The sequence below is a fragment of the Chlorocebus sabaeus genome, chromosome 20 (assembly GCF_047675955.1).
Source record: "Chlorocebus sabaeus isolate Y175 chromosome 20, mChlSab1.0.hap1, whole genome shotgun sequence".
Taxonomy (NCBI): domain Eukaryota; kingdom Metazoa; phylum Chordata; class Mammalia; order Primates; family Cercopithecidae; genus Chlorocebus; species Chlorocebus sabaeus.
Window position 1 is genome coordinate 116,161,604 of NC_132923.1, and position 20,906 is coordinate 116,182,509.

Here is a 20,906-nt window from a genome sequence, read left to right on the forward strand (position 1 = left end):
CACCTGAGATATGTTGGGGATATGATAGCCCTGTGGTCTGTTGAGGGTAGTTGTGATAATAGATTGGCTCCAGAATCGTGTAACTGGAAGATGACTGCTTCTAGAAGCTTAATGTTGATCTGGCTTTTGTGTCTATCATTGCACTAGTGCTGTAAGTAGTTATATTTTCCCACTGTAGCTTGTCAGACTGCGGTACCCCATAGTACATGCTCATGATTATAATAAAAGAAACAGATCTCAAGTATTTCTAGGTTTGGATGTGAGTGGGGAATGGATGCTACATTATATAGACCAGTGGTTCCGAAACTCTGTTCTTTGAAACACTAGTGTTTCCACAAAAGTTGTTTATATAGTCAAACTTTGCACACTGCCGTGTCCCTTTTCTTTGAGATTAACAAAACATATTTAGCATATTAAAGTTTATGAGAGTCCTATAGTAAAGCAATAAATAAAAACTAGTTAGCTTTGTTTAATTCAGCATTGCATCACTTAAAGTATAGATATCCTATGGAACACAGTTTGAGAAATACTGATTTAGACTATTAAAAAATTGGCCCCTTCTCTGTTTCATCCATAATTTCATCTATAAAGAAAAGCTTCCTTTCTTAAAAATACTTTATATACGGCCAGGCACGGTGGCTCACGCCTGTAATCCCAGCACTTTGGGAGGCCAAGGCAGGCGGATCACAAGGTCAGGAGATCAAAACAATCCTGGCCAACATGGTGAAACCCCATCTCTACTAAAATGCAAAAATTAGCTGGGCGTGGTGTTGCGTGCTTTTAATCCCAGCTACTCGGGAGGCTGAGGCAGGAGAATCGCTTGAACCAGGGAATTGGAGATTGCGGTGAGCCGAGATTGCGCCAGTGCACTCCAACCTGGCGACAGAGCAAGACTCTGCCTCAAAAGAAAAAAAAAAAAAAAAAAAAAAACTTTATGAAAGCATCACAACTCCCTGTTACCTAAGATGCTTCTTGTTTTAGCTTGAAGCAGACCTTACATAAACAAACAGATTACCGAGTCTGAGCTCTGTGTTGCTTCTATCACTGAAGTGGTTAAAGAAAAAGGTAAAAACCAAGAACTCGCATGTTCCTTTTCAGGAACTTCTCCTGAAAATGGCTTAGAGCATGTCCTGGAGCTTTGGCTTGCCCAGTATTGTTTAGGTTGCACAGTGTCTGGCTTTTTGTCACACATTGTTTGCCTCTTGTTCTAGAAGAAAGGTTTTCTTCAGAGGTACTTATTCACTGCTCCTATCTTTTACAGAGAATTTAGCAAACCTTTACTTCCTGTTGGAAGAGCTGGGGTCTTGCTTTCTGAAATATTGCACCTACTATGCAAACAAATGGTGAGTGTTAAACTGAGTGTCAGCCTCAACAGCATTATTGGGAAGGGCAGTGCAGTGATCTTGATCTTGGGTTATCTGTGAATAGCTTAGGTCTCAGGGTGCAAGAAATTCTATTTCCTTTTATTCTTTGAAAAAAGAGTGAGGTCTCTGCTTCAACCCAGTTTCTTTCTGAGGTGCATTTGTCCTTCTGTTTACTAATATCGTGGGGAAGACTTATCAAATCTCGACTAGATTTGGTATAATTCTAAAGAATCTCAAGACGTGTTATTTGTGGTTGGTGATTTTTTCTTCCCTTGAAACAAAATGGGTATATCATTTATATGTTTTAATAGATTTCAACGAAAAGCTCCATAGAGCTGGAGGCTGTCAGTCTATAAAGTCTGTGGCAGGCTGTCAGTCTATAAAGTGGGAACAGATAAATCGAAACCAATAATTTCAAAAGAGTGTGAAAGTGCTGTGTTAAAGTCTAAGAGGTTTGGGGAAGTGTCGTGGCATCACAAAGGGAATTAAATGTCTAGGATGAGAGAGATGAGAGATGTCAAAACAAAATAGAACTCAGAAATGAAGATTCTGGAGTGATTTCTGACTTACACCTGACCCAAAGATATTGGATGATAGATTTTAATGTTTAAAGCCAGTGTTTCATTCCTCCCTCTGATACAGAAGTCCTTCTGTATCCCATTTATGTGGTAGTTATTCATAAAGAGATGCACTAAATATCCTGGTCTCTAGTTCTGTTGATTATTCGTTAATACTACTCTTTGCTTAATGGCACTAAAATTTTTACTGAACCCTAGTTTTTATGTCCAAAATTTCTTCCTCTCTGACCTACTTGACTTTAGCCCTTATTTAAAACTCACATTCTGGCCAGGCATGGTGGTTCATGCCTGTGATCCCTGCACTTTGGGAGGCCGAGGTGGGCAGATCACGAGGTTAAGAGATCGAGACCATCCTGGCCAACATGGTGAAACCCCGTCTCTACTAAAAATACAAAAATTAGCTGGGCGTGGTGGCATGCACCTGTAATCCCAGCTACTCAGGAGGCGGAGGCAGGAGAATCACTTGAACCCGGGAGGCGGAGGTTGCAGTTAGCCAAGATCATGCCACTGCAGTCCAGCCTGGCAACAGAGCAAGACTCCATCTCAAAAAAAAACAAGAACAAAAACTCACATTCTGGCCGGCACAGTGGCTCATGCCTGTAATCCCAGCACCTTGGGAGGCTGAGGCGGGGGGATCACTTGAGGTCAGGAGTTGGAGACCAGCCTGGCCAACATGGCGAAATCCCATCTCTACTAAAAATACAAAAATTAGCCAGACGTGGTGGCAGGCACCTGTAATCCCAGCTGCTTGGGAGGCTGAGGCAGGAGAATCACTTGAATCTGGGAGGTGGAGGTTGGAGTGAGCCGAGATCGTGCCACTGCGTTTCAACCTGAGCTACAGAAAGAGACTCTGTCTCAAAAATTAATAATAATAACTAAAAATAAAACTCACATTCTTACTAACTTTTATGTGTAGAAACAGCACAACCCTACTTCTAAATAAAACTAAATTCTCATAGAGTATAAGCTTTGGAGCTAGATTCCTGGGTTCAAATTCTGGTTCCACCATATTTTCAGCTGTGCCTTGGACAAGTTACTCTATGAAGTAATTAATACACGCCTCTCAGATGACAGCCACAGCCTCAGACCTGGCACTTTCCTTTTCACTGTGACTTTCTCCAGCTAGAGGACTTGCACCTCTTCACATTTTTCTACCTGACAACATCTCTTCTTTATTGTCTGTCTTGGGCTCAACCTTGTGCTTCTTGCCCTTGAAACACTTCTCATTCCTGGTTCAGGAGCAACAGCTGCCTTAAGCCTCCTTGTATCAGGCAGCATCGCTGTGATCTATTACGAAGAGGGATTCTAGTGAGGCTTCTTGAATGGCTTTAATAGCAGATACATACAGAGCTATCTAGGAAAAGACACAGTGTGGAATTTATAAACTCTATGTATTGGACTTTTTTGATGTTTATATTTATAAACCCCAAATAACCAGCTTGTAGCTCCCCAGATTAGTCACCTCATAAATAAAGTATTTAACCTTAAGCAGCTGTACTTCAATTATTCATCATTATATTTATATGCATTCAGACATCTTAGTTTGAAAGTCACAGGTCTTAAGAGATTAACTTTTTATCAGCGAGGAAAAGTTTGTTTTTGAGACGGGTCTTGCTGTGTGTGTTGCCTGGGCTAGACGCACACTCCTGGGTGAAAGCTATCTTCCCACCTCAGCCTCCCAAGTAGCTAGGACTACAGGTGTACACCACCATGCCCCACTGGAAAAGTTTTGATTTTTCAGCTTTTTGGGTTTTGCACTCTTTGACTTCAGGCAAATCTTTTTTTTTTTCTATTTCTTCTTCCACTGTGAAAGTAAATGGATTGAATTGATCTCTATTTTAGAGCCATAAGAAAGTGGGAGCCTTATGGAGGGAGGCTGACCTCAGCTGGAAGGACTTTTTACCAGAAGGAGAAGATGTACATAATTTTCTTTTGGAGCAGGTAAGAACAAGGCTTACGTTTTGCTGTTTGATAGTTGATCTGTTTCATAGAGGAAATGAAGGTAATTTCCTTCGTATTCCAGTCATTAAAATTACATCAAAATAGGAATTTTGGTAAAGATGCCATTTTAAGTTCATGCTTTTAAAGCCACTCCGCAACTGTGTGGTCATCAGATGATTGATGTTTAAAAGAAGAAAATGTAAAAGACTTAGCAACCTGTAGAAAAACAGGCTCCAGGAAGCAGAAATGAAGTTGACAAGTAAAGCAGGGTGACAGGGCCAAAGCTGTCTCCTGATTTCTGGGTCTGATGGCAGGCAGAAGCAGCCAGAAGTTATTCTGTGGGGAATGGAGACTGTTATTATCCTTATAAGGTGGAAGATTAGAGACAAGCTTATAACTTGAAACTGCACAGGTAAATAAGTGCAAGGAAGTAGACACAGTCTTATACTCAGGGTATAAGACCCAGGGTATAAGTCTTATACCCTTATACTTAGCTATCCCGCCTACTGACTTGGTAACTAAATCCAGAAATCTACAAAACAGAAGACCCCATGGTCAGTATAATCTGGTCCTACAGGAGGATTTGTAGGCTGTTAGATTGAGGTAACCATAAAACAAATTAGATCAAGAAAAGTAACAGAAAGAAAACAAAACTCTCTCAAAACATTACTGAAAATCGAAATCTTAAAACTCGAGGAAAACTAAAGCTAAGACAGCCAACAAAATCAGGAATAAGGAGAAGAAAAAATCACTGTAGATAAAAAGAGAACAAGAATGCAATCTGAAAATGACTTTAAAATAAGTATATTGTTCTGAATAAAGACATTATATTAGGTTGCTATGGACATTAGCTTGCTTTTTGGTTGTAGTCTAGAACACTGAAGAACTTTCTTGCCACAGCAATAAGAACCTGCATGAAGCATAACTTCTGATGTGTTGCTGGACTCAGAAGAGGTGGAAGTAATTTCCTTCAAAGGGACAAAAAGAATTAATGAGGGGGAAAAGCCAGAGATGAAACCTGAACTATGAATAGTAATTACATGTGAAAGGCATCTTGCCCAAAGGACACATAGCCCAATGGGAAGATACTATTACAAATGCTGTCAGATGTCATGGAAAAAGTTGACTTAGTCCCAGTTGAGTATTACCTTGGCTCCCAGAAGAAGCAAATCAAAATGCTCTTTGGAGAAACATCCTCAACTTAGGTCCCCTTATTTTCTACAAATACAAGTTATCTAAATATATGAGTTGACACTTGGTGTTCATTTAGCATACAATTAAAGAAGTAAAGATAAAAGTAAACAGACAATAAGTAGTAGATTTAGATCCCATGGACTTGAGGTAATGGAATTATCATTCAGAATATAAAACAATACCATATTAAAGAGAAGAAATCACAAAAATGAGCAAACAAGAGACTAGTCAAAATGGTTAAAGAGATTTGAAAAAAAAAAAAAGGTTGGGTGCAGTGGCTCATGCCTATAATCCTAGCACTTTGGGAGGCTGAGGCAAGAGAATCTCTTGAAGCCAGGAGTTGGAGATCAGCCTGGACAACATAGTGAGACCTGTCTCTACTAAAAAAAAATTAGCTGGGCCTGGCGCAGTGGCTCACGCCTGTAATCCCAGCACTTTGGGAGGCCGAGACAGGCGGATCGTGAGGTCAGGAGATCGAGACCATCCTGGCTAACACGGTGAAACCCCGTCTCTACTAAAATACAGAAAAAAAAAATTAGCCGGGCATGGTGGTGGGTGCCTATAGTCCCAGCTACTCAGGAGGCTGAGGCAGGAGAATGGCATGAACCCGGAGGCAGAGCTTGCAGTGAGCCGAGATCACTCCACTGCACTCCAGCCTGGACGACAGAGCGAGACTCTGTCTCAAAAAAAAAAAAAAAAAAAAAAAAAAAAAAAAATTAGCTGGGTGTATTGGTGCACCTATAGTCCTAAGCTACTCGAGAGACTGAGGCAAAAGGATCACTAGAACCTGTGAGTTTAAGGCTGCAGTGAGATATGATCACACCACTGCACTCCAACCTGAGAGACAAAGCGAGAGCCTGTCAAAAAAAAAAAAATACAAATAAACAAAAGCCACACACGCACACACCAAAATCTGTAGGTAGCTATCTAAGATATGTTGATACGTTAGGAGATTTGGAGGAAAGAATGAGAGACCATCTAAACTATCTTAATTGGAGTCCCAGAAGGAAAATTAGCCTGAATGGAGAAGAGGCAATATTTGAAGAGACAGTGGCTGAGACTTCTAGAAGTGATAAAATATACAAATCTATAATGAAAGTCCATATATGCCATACAGGATAATTATATTTTAGTGAAACTGCATAATACCAAAGACAAATGAAAGATTTTAAAGAAACTGGAAAGAAGAAGCACACATTACCTATCTGCCTCCCCCTCAAAAAAAAAAATACACAAAAAAATAGACTTCGCAATAGGAACCATGAAAGTCAGAAGATGGTAGAATAATCTCACCGTGCTGAGAAACGAACAGTAAATGTAGAATTGCCTATGCAGCTAAACTAACCTTTAAGAATTAGGGCAATGCACACTAAGAAACTTAACAACATACTTCTAATTACACATGGGTCAAAGAAGCAATGAAAAAGGATAGTAAAAAACATTTTTAACTGAATGAAAACGAAAACACAACATGTCATTGATATTTAGAAAAGAAGAAAGGTCAATAACCTCAGCTTCAGCCTTAAGAAATTAGAAAAATAAGGCCAGACACAACAGCTCATGCCTATAATCCCAACACTTTGGGAGGCCAAGGCAGGAGGATTGCTTGAGCCCAGGAGCTTGAGAGACCAGCCCAGGCAACACAGCAAGACCCTATCACCAAAAAAAAAAAAAAAAACAGAAACAAACAAAAGAAAGAAATTAGAACAATAAGAGCAAATGAAGCTCCAAGTAAATAGAATAAAGGAAATAATAAACATTAGAAATCAATGAAATAGAAGACTCTTTAGAGAAAAACCAGTGAAATCAAAAGCTGGTTCTCCGGGAGGCGGAAGTTACAATGAGCTGAGATTGCGCCATTGCACTCCAGCCTGGACAAAAGGGCGAGACTCCGTCTCAGAAAGAAAAAAAAAACCTGTACTTTGAGAAGATAAAAGTGATAAACCTCTAGCAAGATTGATCAGGAAAAAAAGTTTAAAAAGAAGGTACATATTGCTGATATCTGGAATGAAAGCGGTAACATCAACACAGATTCTGTACATAAAAGTGGGTGAGGAAATTTTATGAATAATCTTTATGTCAATAAATACATCAGCTAGGCATGGTGGCTCATGCCTGTAATTCCAGCACTTTGAGAGGCCAAGGCTCAAATTGCTTGAGCCTAGGAGTTCAAGACCAACCTGGGCAACATGGTAAAATCCCATCTCTACAAAAAGTACAAAAATAAGCCAGGCATGGTGGTACATGCCTGTAATCATAGCTACTCAAGAGGCTGAGGTGGGAGGATTGCTTGAGCCTGGGAGGTCAAGGCTACAGTGAGCTGTAATTCTGTCACTACACTCCAGCCTAGATAGCAGAGTGAGACCCTGTCTTCAAAAAGAAGTAACTCTAGTTGAATACATCGATGTAGTTGAACTAGTTGAAATGAACACATTTTTCTTTCTTTTTTTTTTTTGTTTTGAGACAGAGTTTTGCTCTTGTTGCCCAGGCTGGAGTGCAATGGCGTGATCTTGGCTCCCCGTAACCTCAGGAGAACCTAAGTGATTCTCCTGCTTCAGCCTCCCAAGTAGCTGGGATTACAGGCATGTGCCACCACGCCTGGCTAATTTTGTATTTTTTGTAGAGATGGGGTTTCTCCATGTTGGTCAGGCTGGTGTCGAACTGACCTCAGGTGATCCGCCTGCCTTGGCCTCCCAAAGTGCTGGGATTACAAGCGTGAGCTGCTGCGCTCAGCCACAAATTTCTTAAAAGATACAGACTACTAGAGCTGTCTCAAGAGATGGATAACCTGCATATCTATTAAAGAAATTGAATTCATAGTTAAAAGTATTCCCACAAAACAAGTCCAGGCTTAAATGCTTTCACTGGTAAACTCTACCAAACATTTAAAGCAGAAATAATACCCATTTAACAAAAGAATTCTACAACTATTCAGAATATTGAAGAGGAGCGGGTACTTCTATAAGGCCAGCATTAGTCTGATACCAAAATCAAAGACATTTCAAAAATCTGTAGAGCAATATATCTCATGAACTTTGAGAAATTGAACAATGAGATCACTTGGACTCTGGAGGGGGAACATCACACACTGGGGCCTATTATGGGGATGGGGAGGGGAGGGATGGCATAGGGAGTTATACCTGATATTTACGTCTACAGTGTAATTTGCATTTACATTTACAATGACGAGTTGATGGGTGCTGACGAGTTGGTGGATGCAGCACACCAACACGGCACAGGTATACATATGTAACAAACCTGCACGTTGTGCACATGTACCCTAGAACTTAAAGTATAATAAAAAAAAATTGAGAAAAAATTCCTAATACAATTTTAGAAAATTAAATCCAGCAATATATAATAAGAGTAATACATTATAATAAGGTAGGATTGGCTGGGCATGGTGGCTCACGCCTGTAATCCCAGCACTTTGGGAGGCTGAGGTGGGCAGATCACGAGGTCAGGAGTTCGAGACCAGCCTGGCCAACATGGTGAAACCCTGTCTCTACTAAAAATACAAAAATTAGCTGGGTGTGATAGCACGTGCCTGTAATCCCAGCTACTCGGGAGGCTGAGGCAGGAGAATTGCTTGAACCCAGGAGGCAGAGGTTGCAGTGAGCCAAGATCACATTACTGCACTCCAGCTCTGGGTGACAGAGGAAGACTCCGTATCAGGAAAAATAATAATAATAATAATAATGATGATGATGTAGGGTTTATCCCAGAAATGTAAGGTGGGTTTAATATTTGAAAATTGATGTATACATAATAGGGAAGATGGTGAAGTATACATAATAGGGAAGATGGTGAGTATACATAATAGGGAAGTATACGTAATAGGGAAGGTGGTGAAGCTCTAGGATTCAGTCCCTCCACTGACACAACTATTGAACTGGCAAGATCTGTTAAAGCCAACTGTTTTGGAACTGTGGAGTCTGGTTAAATACGTGCATTATCAACACCAGGGAAATGCATGATGAAAAGAGTCTGATAAATTTCAGTGAATTTAGGAATTTTGCATAGAACCTACCAGCACCCAGCCCTGTGACAGACCGCTAGGAAACTGGCATCACACCATTTCTGGTGCAGCTTGCTGGTGCCAGGTTGAATAATAAGGACTTCATTTTCCAAGGATTGGCATTGTGTCTTTTAATCTGCCTGGCAGTTGACTGAGAGGCCAGTGCTGGGGCTGGCTGTTATTTCAATCCTTTCTGACTAAAGTAGCTTTTAGGGCTGTAACTATCAAAGTATTTAAGCAGTAGTGTTATGGGATCTCTGGGGTGTCGATTTTTTTGGCCAGAAACCTCTGTGACCATGGCACCTTTGCCTGAGTTCTCGTCCTGTGTCCAGGAAGAATGAGGTATGCAAACAAGTGAAGGGTGAAGAAGAGTTTTAGTGTTAGAACAGCTCAGAGGAGTGGGTAGCGGATCACGAGGTCAGGAGTTCGAGACCAGCCTGGCCAACATGGTGAAACCCCGTCTCTAATAAAAATACAAAAATTAGCTGGGTGTGGTAGCACATGCCTGTGATCCCACGTGCCTGTAATCTGCCATCACGGCTCTGGAGAGGATAGCTCCTTTCCACAGGCAGGTCATTTGGACATTTCTGCACGTCTCTGAGGCTCTCAGTGGAGAGGGTAGCTCCTCTCTGCTGGCAGGTCATCTCTGTAGCTCTCAGCAGAGAGGGCACTCTTCTCTGCAGCTGGTCCTCCCATCATCTCTCTGCCCTCCTTGTCCTCTGACCATCTTCTGCCCTGCTCTGGCTAAGCCCAGGGCTTTTATACCTCAGAGGGGAGGAAATGCATGGCGATTGGTCCATAGGCAGCCATGGTTGGGCCTGGAAGAGGCACCATGATGCCCCACTCCAGTCTGCTGGACTGGCACCCCAGCCCCCAGCCTTTAGGTCCTCCCTGGCCTGAGGGTGGGGCCTTACTGGGGACCCTGCCCCCTTCTACCCAGGACTCTGTCTGCCTCCTGCTGCCATTCATGGCCCTGGGGCTTGGTCCCAACCCCACTCCAAGATCGGAGAGCAGACACCCCTAAGCCTGCAGGGACAGGGTGTCCTTCCTGGGGCACCTGAGGGTGCAGACTGCGGAGATGCCCGGGTCCTGCATGCCTGGGAGGGCAGCCACAGCTGCACCCCAGAGCTCCCACCCCACCAACTCAGAAGAGGCAGGGCTCCCCCTTGTCCCGTCTCCTGCCTGCTTTGTGGAACGGAAGGCGCAGGTCTGCAGCCGTGGGTCAGGCAGCTGTGACAGCACCCAGGAGGGGAGATCCTGCCTGTTCCCTGATCCCCCAAAAGCACAGAGAGGCTCAGATCCATAGCTGCGGTTTGGGTGACTCTAGGAGGGCAGGGCTTCTGCCTGTTCCATAGAGCAGGAGGCCTGGGTCTACAGCGGTGGTTTGGGTGGCTGCAGCAGCACAGGCAGCTCCCATCCCAACTCAGAAGGGACAGGGCTCCCACCAGCTCCATGCAGTGTACAGCACCAGCTGCGCCTCCCTGCTGCAGCCAGCGTAATGGCAGCAGCCACTGCCATCAATAGGATCTCTCTCTCTCTGTCTCTCTCTCTTTCTCTTATCTCTCTCCTCTCCTCTCCCCTCTCTCCTCTTTCCTCCTCCTCCACTCCCTCTCCCTGACTCCTCTTTTTCCTTAAATTTAACTTTGATTTTAAGGTCGGGGTACAGTTGCAGGTTTGTTATATAGGAAAACTTGTGTCAAGAGGGTTTGTTGTACAGGTTATTTTGTCATCCAGGTATTAAGCCTAGTACCTATTATTTTCCCTGATCTTCTCCCTCCTCCCAACCTCTGCCCTCTGATAGGTTCGTGTGTGTTGTTCCACTCTATGTGTCCATGAGTTGTCACCATTTAGCTCCCACCTATGAGTGAGAACACGCAGTATTTGATTTTTTGTTCCTGCATTAGTTGGCTAAGGATCACTTGGCCTGGGAGGTCAAGGCTACAGTGAGCCATGGTAGTGCCACTGCACTGTAACCTGGGCAAAAGAGCAAGACCCTGTCTAAATAAATAAATAAATATGAGACTTCAGTTTAAAAGAAAAAAAAAGCAATCAGAGGTCAAGGCTGCAGTGAGCTGTGCTAGTGCCATTGCACTGTAACCTGGGCGAAAGAGGAAGACTGTGTCTAAATAAATAAATATTTTTTTTCTTTCAGTTTAAAAGAAAAAAAGGCAAAATAATATATACATAATAAAATGAATATATAAAAGTGTTTAGAGTATAGTTTGAAAAATGAGGTTGAAAAAAACTTGGCCTGTATCTTGACTTTCGGTTTGCTTAAAGAGCTTATGGCCTTCATGTTGTGGTTTTTTGCATATATTGGAGCATCGTGGATTGGATATATAGTTAACCAATACTGAATCAGAAAAATTGTTTGTAATATTGAGCCACGTTTCTAAAACCTTATGGAACTGGGTGCAGTGGTACACACTGTAGTCTCAGCTGCTCGGGAGGCTGAGGCAGGAGGATCTTTGAGTCCCAGAGTTCAAGTCCAACCTGGCAACATAGTGAGACCTGAAGTCAAAAATAAATAAATAATAAAACCTTATTGGGAAGTATCATTTAGAGATGCTACATAAGTGGTAGAAATGGAACAATCAGATGACAGAATTCAAGACAGTGGTTTTCACTTTGTGGATTGGGGATAGGGTACAGGACTATACCAGAGTATTCAAGGGTATTAGAGAAAACCTAATGTGAGTAATCCTTAGTATATTCATCTTTATGGTTTTCGTGTAAAGAAGCCACATGAAGCAAGGCATACGTACATACCTCATTTCTTTAGTCCCTTGAAAATTATGAATAATTTTGATTATAGATTTTTTTTTTCTTTTTGAGACAGGATCTCGCCCTATTGCCAGGCTGCAGTGCAGTGGCACAGTGACAGCTCACTGCAGCCTCAACCTCCCATTCTTAAGCAATCCTCCCATCTCAGCCTCCTGAATAGCTGGGACCACAGGCACACGCCACAACACCTGGCTAATTTTGGTATTTGTTTTGGTAGAGACGGGGTTTTGCCACGTTGCCCAGGCTGGTCTCAAACTCCTGGACTCATACACTCCTCCTGCCTTGGCCTCCCAAAGTGCTGGGATTAATGGCATGAGCCACTGCACCCAGACTGATTATAGATTTTTTAAAACTACGTATCTACGTGCTAAACAATTACAGCAGCATTTCTCACACCTATATTCAAAATGGCCATAACTTAACAAAGCCAAAACTATCGAGTTTTGATACCAATACTAATATTAAACTATAGGTTTAATATTAACCTAATATTAACCTATCGAGTTTGCTGAGTACCAATACTAATATTAAACCATAGGTTGCAGAAAGGGAGTGAAACTTTACCCTTTTCTAGGGCTCCTATCCTGCCTTAAAGAGCTATGTTGCAGCTAAGGGGAAGATTGAAGTTCAAGATTATTTGCATGTAACCATAGCCTAGAGATAATTATAGGGGGTTTATTTCCTTCCTTTTTAAGATACACAGTATGAGAAGTTGGAAAAATATTCAGAAGGATAGTGGACTACAGTCTTTCAAAACTATAATACAAACAGGTTGGGCGTGGTGAGTCATGCCTGTAATCCCAGTACTTTGGGAGGCCAAGGAGGGCAGATTGCTTGAGCTCAGGAGCTCAAGACCAGCCTGGGCAACATGGCGAGACCCCTTCTCTACTAAAAATACAAATAAATAGCCAAGTGTGGTGGTGCAGGTCTGGAGTCCCAGCTATTCAGAAGGCTGAGGTGGGAGGATTGCTTGAGCCCGTGATGTGGAAGTTGCAGTGAGCCAAACTCCAGCGTGGGTGACAGAGCAAGACCCTGTCTCAAAAAAGAAACAACTACAAACATAAAATAGCCTCTGCTGATCATTCTGATTCCGTGTAAAATAGAAGACATAACCTATGACTTTGTTCTTCTCTCAGGATGATAATAACATAGAATTATATTAATATATTAATATGTTCCTCCTTTTATGTTTCAGAAGTTGGACTTCATAGAGTCTGACAGTCCCTGTTCCTCTGAAGCACTTTCAAAGAAAGAATTGTCTGCCGAAGAGCTGTATAAGCGACTCGAGAAACTCATTATTGAGGACAAAGCGAATGATGAACAGATCTTTGATTGGGTAGAGGTATAAAGACTATGTCACCTTCCCTGATATCTCTAAGGAAAGATTCTTGTGGGATCCCCTTAATTCGCTTACCTATCTGTTCACTTCATGAGTTTTTAACCTTAATGATACTAGTTTTTAAATGCTTTTGTTTTGCCATCCTTAGAAAAGAGTAATGTTTTTCTCACCACTTAAAGGGGTTAAGTAATGCTTGAGATTAACTTTAATTCACATTAAAATTCAGATGAAAAAGCAGTATTGGCACATGTAAAAATAGTTACATGTTTCTGAGTAAGTAGTCATTAAAATACACTGCAGTTGTGGTGTCATTCTTAGATTGAGTAGATTATCTTAATATGGATTATTTATTGGTGAATAAAATATGTTTTTAAGTGGTTGTACTTCCAAATGTACAAGTACTTAACACTGTATAATTGAATGAGTAGAGGATAGGCAGTGGGGAGGACCCTGAAAAGTAAATACTCTTAATTCAAATATTTGCATATAGAACTGGCAGTAGCCAAATTATTTTTCAGTGAATTGGATATTTAATTTTAGCAAGAATGTGCAAAAATGTGACTCATGTGGTCCGGACGTGATGACTCATGCCTGTAATCCCAGCACTTTGAGAGGCCAAGGTGGGCAGATCACAAGGTCAGGAGTTTGAGACTAGCCTGGCCAACATAGTGAAACGTCTGTACTAAAAGTACTAAAAAATTAGCTGGGTGTGGTAGCAGGTGCCTGTAGTCCCAGCTACTCGGGAGGCTGAGGCAGGAGAATCACTTGAACCTGGGAGGCAGAGGTTGCAGTGAGCTGAGATCGCACCACTGCACTCCAGCCTGTGTGACAGTGTGAGACTCTGTCTCAAAAAAAAAAAAAAAGTGACTCATCTTTTGTTCTTAGTGCCAGATTGGTTCTGATTTTCAGGAGGATAATTTCTCTGGTGCGCAAGGATATCTTTTTTCGTTTTTCGGGTTTTTTTGAGATGGAGTTTTGCTCTTGTCGCCCAGTCTGGAGTACAGTGGTGCAATTTTGGCTCACTGCAGCCTCCACCTCCCAGGTTCAAACGATTCTCCTGCCTCAACCTCTGCCTGCCACCATGCCTGGCTGATTTTTGTGTTTTTAGTAGAGACACGGTTTCATCATATTGGCCAGGCTGGTCTCGAACTCCTGACCTCAGGTGATCCGTCCTCTTCAGCCTCCCAAAGCGCTGGGATTACAGGCATGAGCCACTGCAGTGGGCCTGTTTTTTGTTTTCTCGAGACTAAGTCTTGCTCTGTCACCCATGCTGTAGTACAGTGGTGCAGTCATAGCTTACTGCAGCCTCAAACTCTTGGGATCAAGCAGTCCTCCCACCTTAGTCTCCCAGGTAGCTGGGAACACAGACACAGGCATGTGCCACAATACCAGGGTTTGGTTTTTTTTTGTTTTGTTTTGTTTTGTTTTTGTAGAGATAGGGTCTCACTATATTGCCCAGACTGGTCTCAACTCCTAGCCTCAAGTGATCCTCCTGTCTCGGCCTCCCAAAGTGTTGGGATTACAGGCGTGATCCTCTGTGCCTGGCTAAGCAAGGTTATCTTTAATTGTTTTATTTCTTTTTGACTTCAGGCTAATCTAGACGAAAGCCAGATGAGTTCACCTACATTCCTTAGAGCTTTAATGACTGCTGTTTGTAAAGCAGCTATTATAGGTAAGTAACATTTCTGAAGGCAGCTCATAACATCTGAAATCCCCATTATGTCAACTACTAAGTATACAGTTTGATGTTACATTGTTTTCAAAACTTGACCTATGTAGCTCACTTTTCTGTGCACTGTCCTTTCTGTCTGTGATGCCTGGTTGTCTCAAGCATGGAGACAAATAGCTCTTCCGCCTACAGAGAACCCAGATCTAACCAGCTACCACATGCCTTGCATGCTCCTTGGGTTGTTTTTTACTACGTTGTGTGTAGCTTTTTCTTTATCTTTTCACCTCTAACATTCAGGGCTGCTGCCTCCTTCCAATCATGAATTACAATGAATGGGTTGAATATTCTTAATCTAATTATCAGTATAGGGTTATTCTCATCAAAAAACTCATTTTATGTAAGTACATATACGAAGGAAAAAATACCAACAGTTTGTCCTGTTCTTCATTGACTTTATTTTATATGATAAGACACTTTTACTGGTTTATGAATTATTAATATTGATAGGATTAGGATCGGTAGAAATCCTAAATATTCCAAGCTGTATACAATATTTAACATTATTCAATGCAGACATCTCTTTAGTTTCAGATAGAAATTCATACTTCTGTCACTGGAGTGAGAAAAAATAATTCATCAGCACAAAAGATGTCTCAGAATTTCAAGTCTGTCTGTATTATTTTTGAAGACAGCTTCCTGCCACTTAATATAGCTTCAGAATTGTAATTTAAGATTTACAATGAATTTATTTTCAATGTTCTTTAATGAGATAAATAACAAAGCTAAGTAGAAAGTCTTCATGAAATTTTTAAAAATCATTTTCAGTATCCATAGAACCATCATAAGACTTTCATGTTTTAAAATTCGAGTTGGGAAGTCCAAAAGCTGTTGGTTTTTGTTTTCTTGAGATGGTGGGGGTCACTATGTTGCCCAGGCTGGACCTGAACTCCTGGGCTTAAGGGATCCTATCGCCTCAGCCTCTTGAGTAGCTGGAATTACAGGCATGAGCCATGAGGCCCAGCACAAAGTCTGCTTTTGAAAACAAAATTGTGTCTTAGTGATAACTTACAGATAATATAAGCCCTTATGTGTCTTCACACTGAGGATGCTTTTCATTTCTCAGCCCCTTTTTATCATTCCTTTCCCTCAAAAGGCCTGGATTAGGTATGCTATCTGCCACTGCCACAGTTAATTTTTATCCTAGTAATAACAAAATGGTTCCAATTATTTTACCCTTCTGAAAAGATTTGTATTAAGTGTCACTTTAATTTCCTTTTCTAATGTTGCTTTTTTTATGTTGCTTTTTTTAAGTACTCACTTGAAATTCCTACTCTATGTTTTACTTATTTTTGATTGACGAACTATGATTGTATATGTTTATGGGGTACAATGTGATGTTTTGATATATGTGTCCAATGTGGAATGATTGAATCAAATTAATTAACATCTATCACCTCACTTACCTTTTTTTATGGTAAGACATTTGATTAATTTTGCTTTTGTAGTTTGTCATAAAACCACTGTCACCATTTCATTATAATTAAAGATAATTGGGTATGCTACCCCTGAGGGAAACCAGCATTCAAAATGCATCCCCCTCCATGTTTTTTATTATTTGTGAGAAAATGTCTCATTAATAATTTCAGAGCATTTTGGATTTCAAAATATTTGCCTTAGACCTTCTTGCCTCCTCTTCTCTTGTAGAGCCATATGGGTCCTTTGTACTCAGAAAATTGAAAATGAGCCAAGTGCAGTGGCTCATGCCTGTAATCCTGCCATTTTGGGAGGCCAAGGCAGAAGGATTGCTTGAGCCCAGGAGTTCAAGACCAACTTGGGCAATATAGTGAGACCTTGTCTCTATTATTTAAAAAACTAAAAATTAAGAAGAAGACGAAGAAAGAGTCCAGGAGTGGTGGCTCCTGCCTGTAATCCAAGCAGTTTGGGAGGCTGAGACAGGTGGATCGCCTGAGGTCAGGAGTTCGAGACAAGCCTGACCAACATTGTGAAACCCCATCTCTGCTAAAAATACACAAAAAGATCAGTCAGGCGTGGTGGCAAGCACCTGTAGTCCCAGCAACTTGGGAGGCTGAGACAGGATAATCTCTTGAACCTGGGAGACAGAGGTTGCAGTGAGCTGAGATCGTGCCACTGCACTCCAGCCTGGGCGATAGAGCGAGACTCTGTCTCACAAAAAAAAAAGAAAAAAGAAAGAAAGAAAATTAAAGATAATTCTATGTTAACTCCTTAAATGTAATTCCTAGTTCTTCTATCATCTTTAGCCGACTCTTCTACCTTCAGAGTGGACACTGCTGTTATCAAGCAGAGAGTGCCGATCTTACTCAAGTACCTAGACTCAGATACAGAGAAGGAACTGCAAGCACTTTATGCACTACAAGCATCGATAGTAAAACTCGATCAACCTGCCAGTAAGTTTATCTCATGTTACAGTTAATCCAACCAATGAGTGAGATTTATCCAAGCCAGGACTTAGAGATGATTTAGGGTTTGAACATTGGACAATAAAAGAATCACTAATAACAAAAACTCATATAACTAACTTTAATAAATCTGAATTTGGCCGGGTGCAGTAGCTCGCGCCTGTAATCCCAGCACTTTGGGAGGCCACGGCGGGCAGCTCACTTGAGGTCAAGAGTTCAAGACCAGCCTGGCCATCATGGTGAAACCCCGTCCCTACTAAAAATACAGAAATTGGCCAGGCATAGTGGCTCACGACTGTAATCCCAGCACTTTGGAAGGCCAAGGCGGATGGATCATGAGGTCAGGAGATCGAGGCCATCCTAGCTAACACAGTGAAACCCTGTCTCTACTAAAAATACAAAACATTAGCCGGGTGTGGTGGCACGCGTCTGTAATGCCAGCTACTTGGTAGGCTGAAGCAGGAGAATCGCTTGAACACAGGAGGCGGAGGTTACAGTGATCCAAGATCACACCACTGCACTCCAGCCTGGCAACAGAGCGAGCCTTTGTCTCAAAAAAAAAATACAAAAAAGGGCTAGGTGGCGTGTGCCTGTAGTCCCAGCTACTCGGGAAACTGAGGCAAGAGAATCACTTGAACCTGGGAGGCGGAGTTTGCAGTGAGCCAAGATTGTGCCACTGCACTCCAGCCTGGGCAACAGAGCAAGACTCCATCCAAAAAAAAAAGAATTTGTTATATGCTTGTATGAAAAAATCACAACAAGAAAACTATTTAGATTAGATTACTTCATCCCCATTCCAGGGCAGGCCTAACAAAACTTTCTACAATGATGGAAGTATATTCATACCATTGAGTATGGTAACCATGAGCCACATGTGGCAGTTCTATACTTAAATGTGTCTGTTGTGACTTAGGAACTGAATTATTGACTTTAAGTTTAAATAGCCATGTTTGGCTAGTAGCTTCCATATTGGACATCACAAGTCTAGGGCATGAAGATGGTTAATGATGTTGAGGATGATACTCTAGAATCTTTAGACACCCAACAAAGACCCTAAGTATAGTTTATTTGCCATGGTATATTTACTAAGGAGTTTCAGAATAGTTTTTAGTTAAGTGTTATGATTAATTATTGGCTAATGAAACAAAGTAACCTATACACTTAAGTCTTAGTGATACTTAGTGTTAACTAATGATTTTTATTACATCTTGAAAATTCAGTTGGAATTTGTTAAAGTGGGCAGTACATAGCTATGAGAGATAGCACTCAAGTAGTTCTTTGGTACTTCCTTAGTTTTGCTTTTATAAAATTCCTTCTTCCCTAGTCCTGCTGAATCACTCTGGGAGATAAAGGAAAAGATCAAAGCAAATTATCCTTATAGTGTAATTGAAGAGACAATCTACCGTGAATCAGATAATTTGATAATATTAGCTTGACTAATATAATTACAAAGATAAATCTTTAAAAAAAGTCTGAGGCATGTGGATCACCTGAGGTCAGGAGTTTGAGACCAGCCTGGCCAACATGGTGAAACCCCGTCTCTACTTAAAATACAAAAATTAGCTGACCGTGGTGGCAGGTGCCTGTAATCCCAGGTACTTGGGAGGCTGAGGCAGGAAAGTTGCTTAAACCCACGAGGTGGAGGTTGCAGTGAGCCGAGATCACACCACTGCACTGCAGCCTGGGGACAGGACAAGATTGTCTCTCAAAAAAAAAAAAAAGAAAAAAGAAAAAGGAAGTTCAAATTGAACAAAATAATAGGAATAAAAAATAATTTAGACTGCTTCAATATTTTTTTCCTCTTCTTTGAACAAGTTGTTGGGCTGTTTATACTGTCAAGAGCAAGTATGGTGAATTGTCATTATTGCTTTTTTCTGGGGGAATTAATGCACATTTATTCAGTCATTCATTATTTTGAAATACATTCTTTTCCTCATAACTATAGTGTCCCAAAGCTTATAGTTTATTTTCACCTCCTTGCAGATTTGCTGCGAATGTTTTTTGATTGCCTGTATGATGAGGAGGTGATCTCCGAGGATGCCTTCTACAAATGGGAGAGCAGCAAGGACCCTGCAGAGCAGAATGGGAAGGGCGTGGCCCTGAAATCTGTCACGGCATTCTTCACGTGGCTGCGGGAAGCAGAAGAGGAGTCTGAGGATAACTAAAACTTCAAATACACAAAACGAAACAAAAGAAACAATTTAAGTATTTTTTTAAAAAGTTTCACGTCTTCGCCAATCACAGTGCAGCAAGGCCAATTCTCGCAGAAACCCCCACGTGTGCACGAGTGGGAGAGGGGAAAGAGAAAAAAAGGTGATCATGGAGGAAAAAGGTACTGGAAAAAAGTAAACTTCAAACCTTAGGGCGGGAGCACTAAAACCAAAATACATGTATTATTTATAGAAAATATTTTCTGTTTTAATCTTTTCTTTTTAAACAAGGACTAAAAAAAAATGTTTAGCAAAAAAAAAAAAAAAAGTTGAGAACTTTTAATTTATTTTAAGGACTGCAAATGCCAGTGTAATTTTTTAATTTGCAGTTTCTGTAAACAACTTGTATAATAGAAAAGCAGAGAAATAAATTTCCCTCCCCTTCAAGATGCACCTCATGTTTGTTTTAAGGTATAGCATTTAGTCCAGATTTGAGAAAGTTTGGGGTGAACAAGGTAAGAAAGATTTTTTTTTTTTTTTTGGCATCGAATCTTTCTGCCTGCCTCTCAGCTTGCTTCAGAAAACTTAAAAAATCACAATAGTAATCAAAACATACATAACATTGAAACAGAAGGAAATGCTGTGGACCACAGAACTCCAAGAATTGTTTAAAAAAAAAAGTGCTACCCTGAGAAAAGTACTCTTAATACTCTGGAAATCTTTAGAGCAACTTTAAGGCTTGTAAATACATAGAACAAATATTTAAAAAAACAAAAAGAAATTGACTCAATACTATTTCTTTTCACTTTGAAAATATAAAGAACAAAATAAAGACAAACATTGCAAGTTTAAAAGAAAGTAAAGTGACTTCTCCTTTGGACAGCTGCTGCATGTGTGCCCATTCCTGGGGGTGCTGTCTGACTATTTATTGTCTAATTCAAATCACTCCTGAGGTGAGAGAGAGAAAACGCGAGAGAGTGAGAGTGTGTGTCTGTGCGTGTGTGCGCACGTATGTGCATGCACGTGTATGTATGTATATGTCTCTACTCACTGAAAAGGCAAGCTACTTTGTGGGTAAGGAGGGCACTTGTGCTTGGGTGGGAATGCCCCACTGGGAGTCCAGTGAAACTTATTTCCAACACTAACTAGAAATGCATTCAGGACAGTAAACCTCAGGGCAGTCCTTTAGATAACTAAGTTTTCCACTGTATGTATCAGGACTCAGGATAATAATTCACTTTGAGACTGCCACTACCACTGATTTTAAAATCTTCCATCAATTGCCTGCAATGCTTAAGAAACCCAAAGATGTCCTCTAAAGAATGAATAAAACCAAAAGCTATGTTATGCTTTTACCAAAGTGGGGGTGGGATTTTTATAAAAGTGGGGGTGGGGTTTAAAATCAAACCAATACCATGTATGAAAATCACA

At 41.1% G+C, this 20,906-nt stretch overlaps 1 protein-coding gene across 25 annotated transcripts in view; it reads left to right on the forward strand.

Moving 5' to 3' along the window:
• The window catches only part of EIF4G3 (eukaryotic translation initiation factor 4 gamma 3), a 373,903-nt gene extending 353,570 nt beyond the window's left edge, over positions 1-20,333 (forward strand). For all 25 annotated transcript variants that reach the window (XM_073007734.1, XM_073007735.1, XM_073007738.1 and 22 more), the window contains 6 exons: positions 1,262-1,343; positions 3,785-3,883; positions 13,075-13,221; positions 14,809-14,890; positions 17,167-17,313; positions 19,309-20,333. In XM_073007734.1, the coding sequence (XP_072863835.1) occupies positions 1,262-1,343; positions 3,785-3,883; positions 13,075-13,221; positions 14,809-14,890; positions 17,167-17,313; positions 19,309-19,490 (739 nt within the window). In that variant the 3' untranslated portion in view covers positions 19,491-20,333. The remainder of the gene's footprint in view (positions 1-1,261; positions 1,344-3,784; positions 3,884-13,074; positions 13,222-14,808; positions 14,891-17,166; positions 17,314-19,308) is intronic.
• The last annotated feature ends 573 nt before the right edge of the window (positions 20,334-20,906 follow it).